Source organism: Salmo salar, chromosome ssa21 (assembly GCF_905237065.1).
Source record: "Salmo salar chromosome ssa21, Ssal_v3.1, whole genome shotgun sequence".
Taxonomy (NCBI): Eukaryota; Metazoa; Chordata; class Actinopteri; order Salmoniformes; family Salmonidae; genus Salmo; species Salmo salar.
This window is the reverse complement of record NC_059462.1, coordinates 20361675-20370095: the sequence shown is the minus strand read 5'-3', so window position 1 is coordinate 20370095 and position 8421 is coordinate 20361675. Positions and strand designations below refer to the sequence as shown.

The window sequence follows — 8421 nt, the reverse complement described above, 5'->3', positions numbered from 1 at the left end:
CAGCGTCGTTAGGGACTGGCTGGGGTAGGCTGTCATTGTAAATAACAATTTGTTCTTAACTGACTTGCCTAGTTAAATAAAAATGTACATAGGTTAAACATAGCTATTTTGTGGGTCCTATGTATAAGCAGTAATCGTGATCCCTACCAGAGGTGAAGCCAGGAGTGTGTGAACAAAGGTCAGAAGTTAGTATTACTCTTTCATATGAACAGGCATCCTAAATGTGAATAGACATTAGACAAGCACATAACATTCCCAAGTATGCTTTAAACATGGAGTGATTTGTATTACTTTTTAATGTGTTTTTTTCTCAGAAACAATAAAAGCCATACCGTAAAGCAAATCAAAATACATAAGGTTCTGTACAGGCATAGTAGCACATTCACACATTTTAAGTCTAGGCTATTTCCTCAAAGTGGGCACACATACATCAAAGGAGACTTCTTACACAATTAGTTTTTGTTTACTAACATTCGTTTTGTGGTAGAGGGTGATTTACTCAACCATTTATCACAGGTTGCTCATACACAAATGCAGAATCTACCATGTTTTTGCCACATATATTGTTTCAGTTGTGACTATCAAAACAATAAATAAGATTCATTTAAAATGGAGGGATTCTCATTGAAAAAGAGTGAATAGTTGAACAAGCAAAGAAGCCAGTTGAGCTTGAACAGAAAATACCTAGTTGATACAAAACATTGAGTTAAAAGAAGTGGACTGAACATGCAAACTATTTCTGTGTATTTTGACATGACAGAATCCCATTTATAAGTGCTACGTTTTTTAAATTTTTTTACTGGAGTATATTTGACCATTGAGTTACGGCTACCCTGCTCCAGAACATTATTGAATTGAATGAGGACATTCACGAAATAAAAACAGCAAAATATTGACCTAATATTTGGGCATAAAATTCTTCCTCATTCAGTAAATAAGCACTGCCCATTTGAGTATTGCTTGTCTACTGTAGGTCATTGCTGAAATCACAGTTAAAACACTACAGTAAAAACACAATGGGTAGTCAAAATGTGTTTTACCACATGAGGGCAGTAGGCCCTATATAACAAAATGTGTTTTACCACATGGGGGCAGTAGGCCCTATATAACAAAATGAGTTTTACCACATGAGGGAAGTAGGCCCTATATAACAAAATGTGTTGTACCACATGGGGGCAGTAGGCCCTATATAACAAAATGTGGAATTGCTCAGGAGAGGTTTACTAAACCTGTGATGTCAGATTGAGGATGTAATCGAGGAAGTAATATTTTGCCTCCAAACATTCTGAGAACATACACAGCAAGTCTGTTTACATGAAATAGTCATTTCAATCATCTCACTGTTTTGCCAACTACAAATGGTTGTTGATATTTCACCTGAACATATTTAAGTGTTTAACTCTGACCATTCCATTTCAGGCTGTTTCATTTGGACATAAGCGTAAAATGTTGTCTCCATTTTGAATGAATCCATGACTTTTGCAACAAAGAACTTTCCTAGCCGCTCTTTCTCTCATCTAACAAAGGACGTTTCCTACAAAGACAAAGTAATGCAGTGGAAAAACATACTCAAAACAACAATGACAAGCTTTAAAATACATACACTTTACACCATATATATTTTGATGCACTTTTGACACTCTCAGTAATCTTGATGTAGACTATACAATATATGTATACAAGTAATATGAGTTAACATAGAGCGACAGAGCAAAAAATAAATATTTTGTTGAAGTTTTATATATATCTATATATGTATATTTATATGTATATAGCTTACTTGTGGGTATGATGTGGGTGTTACAAGTTTGACAGGCTGATGTGTAGAGATGGTGGCCTTTCTCGATCTATACTAAGATGGTTGCAAGGGTAGAATATTTGCAATCTTCCAAAGGAGAAGAGAGAGCGCTTGATGCTGTAGCAGTAACAACCTGGACATAGGCTCTCATTGCCCAAACCCGTCCACCGTTCAAAAATCAGCAGTGAACTCTGTTCTTCCATGATGCTCATAGGAGAGGAGTGGCAGTTTTTCAATGTTAATCAATGTTAAATACACAAAGGGTGTTCCATTCAGCCGAACCAACATTTCTCCATAGAGGGGTGCATTGCAGGTTGGTCTAGAAGTAGGGTAACAGCAGATTTCAACTACCAAAGAGATTATGGGGTTAAAATACCACTGTGTAGGTGAATAGCTGGACTGAACTGGACAAGCTTCTATCCATCCTCCATCCTTCAACCGTTAAACAGAAGAGGGAAAAAGAAAAATGGAAGTTGGAGAACAGTGTGTTTGCCCATTACAAATTTGGTCTGTATGTAGAAGAGAGCAGGTATGCTTCTTTCTTTCTCTTTCCTTTTTTTATTACAGAAAGCAAAAACCCCCCCCAAAAAAACACATTTCAGGCCCCAAGTCATCCACGCCTTACCCAGAAAGCACTCCGTGATATTTACATTAGCTCAACTCGCCAGCATGCAAAAATGTCCTGGAATACGCTTTGCGAAGAAGGCAAAGATGCAAACTCTTTAAGAATAACATACATACAGTATCAGTACTTGTATATAGAAAGAAAATTCAAATGATTTTTTTTTGATTAATGCTTATTTTTTTACAAAATATAATATCCAACAGACCTTCCGACAGTGGAATACTCGCCCCTGGCTGCTTTAAAAAAAATCTTTGGTTGACCAGTCCAAATGCCTGATAGCTTCTTTACGTCACACAACCTTACTTCTTCTTCTCTTTTTTTAACGAACCATGCTCACTGACATAATTTATCCTTCCTGTTCTTGTGTTACCCTGCTAGAGAGATCACAATGGCCCCCCAAAGCCAACATCCCACATTGCCACAACCACAAACTGCACTTCCTCTATCCCCCTAGTTAGCTCCACACAGGAGTCCTTCCAAGAAGAACACATGTGCGTGAACACCACGTGCACTCACAAGTAAAAGACAAGATCAGAAGGAAAGAGGTGACACATGAGATCAGAACAAAAGAATACAAACAAAATCCAAAATAGAACATACATTTCGTCCGTGGTTAAAAAGAACAAAACAACAACAACAACAAAAAACAGGGGTCGTCAAAAGTTCAGCTCATTGTTTCTGCGAGCCGATCATCACCTTGGAAACAAAGTTCACGATAGCGCTGGCAGGCTGATCGGGGTCCATCTCGGCAAAGAGGTGACTGACGTTGTCAGTTGTGCTTCCTTGCTTCCGAGCCACGAACCCAAAGAACCTAGAAAGAGAAGGGAAACTGTCAATGGGTCTCCTCCAATCAGTATCTTCTGTTTGCCTCGTTCTGAGTCTGAGAGGACTGGATTGGTGAAATGAATCTGTAGGAAATGATATGAATCATATATGGAAAGTGTGTGTGTATGTGTGTGTGTGTGTAGCAAATGGGTTTGAACCCTGGTTGTCTTCACACCACAAGACTGTGTTAGCCCACTGAGCTAAAGCCTATTACTTCAGGCCTTAGGCAAGTTAACTCATCACTCAAGCATGGTCCACCCACTTCCATTATCATTAATGCTTTTCTGTATCCATTTAGAGATATTGTTATGCTCAATAGTTTTTTTTACCATCTCTATAGTTATGTGGTCAATCTCTAGGCGGTAAAGACACACCATGCCACTGTTACCATTTTTTACTTATTTACTGCATTGAAGTAACCAGGACCTGAAACTAACTTTTCAGTCTAGGAGCCAGTGATGTAGCCATATTCTCAGGGTATATTCAACCCACCTTCATCAATTCAGAGAAGATTTTGAGAACTGTCTTAGACTGAATAAGAAGGTACTTTACATACTACGTGCATTTCACATGAGCATGCATCTGAAACAAACATTTTGGACCCACAGCCAGTGTTGCTGCTTTACCAGCCACTCAGACAGCTTTTGTCTGGAGCTACACTACCGGTCAAAAGTTTTACAACACCTACTCATTCAAGGGTTTTTCTTTATTTTTACCTTTGTCTACATTGTAGAATAATGGTAAAGGCATCACAACTATGAAATAACACATATAGAATCATGAAGTAAGCAAAAAAGTGTTCAAAATATATTCTTCTTTGCAGCAATTCGACCATGATTCAAGCAGTCTCCTCTGAACAGTTGATCTTGAGATGTGTCTGTTACTTGAACTCTGTGAAGGATTTATATGGGCTGCAATTTCTGAGGCTGGTAACTCTAATGAACTTATCCTCTGCAGCAGAGGTAACTCTGGGTCTTCTATTCCAGTGACGGTCCTCACGAGAGCCAGTTTCATCATAGCGCTTGATGGTTTTTGCAACTGCACTTGAAGAAACTTTCGAAGTTCTTGAAAATGTCTCAATTGACTGACCTTCATGTCTAAACCTGTTGGGGCTAGGGGGCAGTATTTGCACGGCCGGATAAAAAACGTACCCGATTTAAACTGGTTACTACTCTTGCACAGAAACAAGAATATGCATATAATTAGTAGATTTGGATAGAAAACACTCTAAAGTTTCTAAAACTGTTTGAATGGTGTCTGGGAGAATTTGAGGAGAATTTGTGAGTGGTCAGCCTGGGGACAGTGACACTGGAGATGCGTGTTCATGAGAATCCACAATTTTTTTCTTTCAGCCTTTGAATGAATACAACGTCGCCCGGTTGGAATATTATCGCTATTTTACGAGAAAAATAGCATAAAAATTGATTTTAAACAGCGTTTGACATGCTTCGAAGTACGGTAATGGAATATTTTGAATTTTTTTGTCACGAAATGCGCTCACGCGTCACCCTTCGGATAGTGACCTGAACGCACGAACAAAACGGAGGTATTTGGATCTAACTATGGATTATTTGGAACCAAAACAACATTTGTTGTTGAAGTAGAAGTCCTGGGAGTGCATTCTGACGAAGAACAGCAAAAGTAATCCAATTTTTCTAATAGTAATTCTGAGTTTGGTGAGGGCCAAACTTGGTGGGTGTCAAAATAGCTAGCCGTGATGGCCGGGCTATGTACTCAGAATATTGCAAAATGTGCTTTCACCGAAAAGCTATTTTAACCTGTTAGGGCTAGGGGGCAGCATTTACACGGCTGGATAAAAAACATACCCGATTTAATCTGGTTACCACTCCTACCCAGTAACTAGAATATGCATATACTTATTACATATGGATAGAAAACACCCTAAATTTTCTAAAACTGTTTGAATGGTGTCTGTGAGTATAACAGAACTCAAATGGCAGGTCAAAACCTGAGAGATTCCTTTACAGGAAGTGGCCTGTCTGACCATTTGTTGAACTTCTTTTCCATCTCTATCATTTACTAAGGATCTCTGCTCTAACGTGACACTTCCCACGTCGTCCATAGGCGCTCAGAGCCCGGGAAAAAACAGAATGTCGTCATTCCAGCCCCAGGCTGAAACACATTATCGCCTTTCTCAAGTGGCCGATCAAGAGACACTGGCTCATGCGCGTGACCCCGACCGCCCCCGCCTTTGGGATTTTTTCCTCTGTTTGCCGAAAAGGAGATTCCCTGTCGGAATATTATCGCTTTTCTACGAGAAAAATGTCGTAAAAATTGATTTTAAACAGCGGTTGACATGCTTCGAAGTACGGTAATGGAATACTTAGAATTTTATTGTCACGAATTGCGCCATGCGCGTGACACTTCTTTACTATTTCGGATAGTGTCTGGAACGCACGAACAAAACGCCGCTATTCGGATATAACGATGGATTATTTTGGACCAAACCAACATTTGTTATTGAAGTAGCAGTCCTGGGTGTGTATTCTGACGAAGACAACAAAAGGTAATGAAACTTTTATAATAGTAAATATGATTATGGTGAGTGCTAAACTTGCCGGGTGTCTAAATAGCGAGCCCGTGATGCCTGGGCTATGTACTTAGAATATTGCAAAATGTGCTTTCACCAAAAAGCTATTTTAAAATCGGACATATCGAGTGCATAGAGGAGGTCTGTATCTATAATTCTTAAAATAATTGTTATGCTTTTTGTGAACGTTTATCGTGAGTAATTTAGTAAAATGTTAGCGAATTCCCCGGAAGTTTGCGGGGGGTATGCTAGTTCTGAACGTCACATGCTAATGTAAAAAGCTGGTTTTTGATATAAATATGAACTTGATTGAACAAAACATGCATGTATTGTATAACATAATGTCCTAGGGTTCTCATCTGATGAAGATCATCAAAGGTGAGTGCTGCATTTAGCTGTCTTCTGGGTTTTGGTGACATTATATGCTGGCTTGAAAAATGGGTGTCTGATTATTTCTGGCTTGGTACTCTGCTGACATAATCTAATGTTTTGCTTTCGTTGTAAAGCCTTTTTGAAATCGGACAGTGTGGTTAGATTAACGAGAGTCTTGTCTTTAAATGGCTGTAAAATAGTCATATGTTTGAGAAATTGAAGTAATAGGATTTTTAAGGTTTTGAAAATCGCGCCACAGGATAGCAGTGGCTGTTACGTAGGTGGGACGAATTCGTCCCGCCTAGCCTAGAGAGGTTAAAATCTGACACCGCGATTGCATAATGGAGTTCTGTATCTATAATTCTTTAAATAATTGTTATGTATTTTGTGAACATTAATCATGAGTAATTTAGCAAATTCACCGGAAGTTTGTGGTGGGTATGCTAGTTCTGAACATCACATGCTAATGTAAAAAGCTGGTTTTTGATATAAATATGAACTTGATTGAACAAAACATGCATGTATTGTATAACATAATGTCCTAGGAGTGTCATCTGATGAAGATCATCAAAGGTTAGTGCTGCATTTAGCTGTGGTTTTGGTTTTAGTGACATATATGCTTGCTTTGAAAATGGCTGTGTGATTATTTTTGGCAGGGTACTCTCCTGACATAATCTAATGTTTTGCTTTCGCTGTAAAGCCTTTTTGAAATCGGACAATGTGGTTAGATTAACGAGAGTCTTGTCTTTAAAATGGTGTGAAATAGTCATATGTTTGAGAAATTGAAGTTATAGCATTTTTTAGGTATTTGTATTTCGCGCCACGCGATTCCACTGGCTGTTGACTAGGTGGGACGCAAGCAATGATACATTGTCGTTTCTCTTTGCTTATTTGAGCTGTTCTTGCCATAATATGGACTTGGTCTTTTACCAAATTGGGCTATTTTCTGTATAACCTTGTCACAACACAACTGATTGGCTTAAGAAGGAAAGAAATTCCACAAATTAACTTTTAAGAAGGCACACCTGTTAATTGAAATGCATTCCAGGTGACTACCTCATGAAGCTGGTTGGGAGAATGCCAAGAGTGTGCAAAGCTGTCATCGAGGCAAAGGGTGGCTATTTGAAGAATCTCAAATATAACATATTTTGATTTATTTAACACTTTCTTGGTTACTACATGATTCCATACGTGTTATTTCATAGTTTTAATGTCTTCACTATTATTCTACAATGTAAAAAAAACAGTAAAAATAAAGAAAAACCCTGGAATGAGTAGGTGTTCTAAAACGTTTGAACGGTAGTGTATTTTGCTTGCCCTGGCTGTAAACAACAAATGTCTTATATTAATGATTATGATATTGTCATAGTGTTTTGTCTACTTGATATACTTCCTTTAAAGACATAGGAGTTTAATCCAATTGTGCCCTAAGTCTCATAACAGTAAATTCATAGGAACTATGATACCGGAGTTTAAAACCTCAAACCATGACATGTTAAACTCTAAAGGTGTGACTGCCAACGCTTGGTTTTGTTGGCACACCCTGCCCAGTCACCTATCCATCCATCTATTCCTCCTCTCTGAATCATTGGTGGGGTGCTTACATCCTTTCTTGTTTCCCCTCATATCATGGGTGAGCTCCAAAATATCGCCTTTGATTTGGCACAGGTCACGAACTGATGGTAAGTCTGTCTGAGTGAATTGTTTCTCCCAAAGACCATGGTCGTCAAGCTAAACAAATCCCTAGTTCTAACCAGTGAAAACCATCCTCGGACAACTAACTGAAAGTATCAAGCACCTCCACCGGTTAGCTAGTTAGCTTAACTTTCTTCAGTGGCAAACGTTGCTCTGTAACTCTCAGTTAAAGTGGTTGGGCTATAAACAGTATATGCAACTACAGAAAGAAATATACTAGGTTTAGATGTATGGTACTCAGGTGCATGTAAACTTACTTGGCTGTGCCCCCTTCAGGTTTGTTCCACCTGTAGAGAGAAAAATAAACAGTATTCTATCACGCAACATTTTGAATGACATATTCATGACATATAATATTATGAGGTCAAAGGCCCCATTCATTTTAAAAAGCAGAGGTTGCTGCTTTTCAATTACTGCCCGCGTACATGGGTGTGTGTGTGTGTGTGTGTGTGTGTGTGTGTTTGTATGTGTGTGGACAGCATTAGTGTGCTGTAGCTCAGTTTATACAATGGGTGGGTCTAATGATGAATGATGATTGGTTAAAACTGCATTCCA

The 8421-nt window shown here is 38.7% G+C and overlaps 1 protein-coding gene across 16 annotated transcripts in view; it reads right to left on the bottom strand.

The window, feature by feature from the left end:
• Positions 1-278: 278 nt before the first annotated feature.
• tns1b (tensin 1b) overlaps positions 279-8421 on the bottom strand; it is a 312092-nt gene continuing 303949 nt past the window's right edge. For all 16 annotated transcript variants that reach the window (XM_014164404.2, XM_014164411.2, XM_014164409.2 and 13 more), the window contains 2 exons: positions 8124-8153; positions 279-3234 (listed from right to left, as the gene is read on the bottom strand). In XM_014164404.2, the coding sequence (XP_014019879.1) occupies positions 3093-3234; positions 8124-8153 (172 nt within the window). In that variant the 3' untranslated portion in view covers positions 279-3092. The remainder of the gene's footprint in view (positions 3235-8123; positions 8154-8421) is intronic.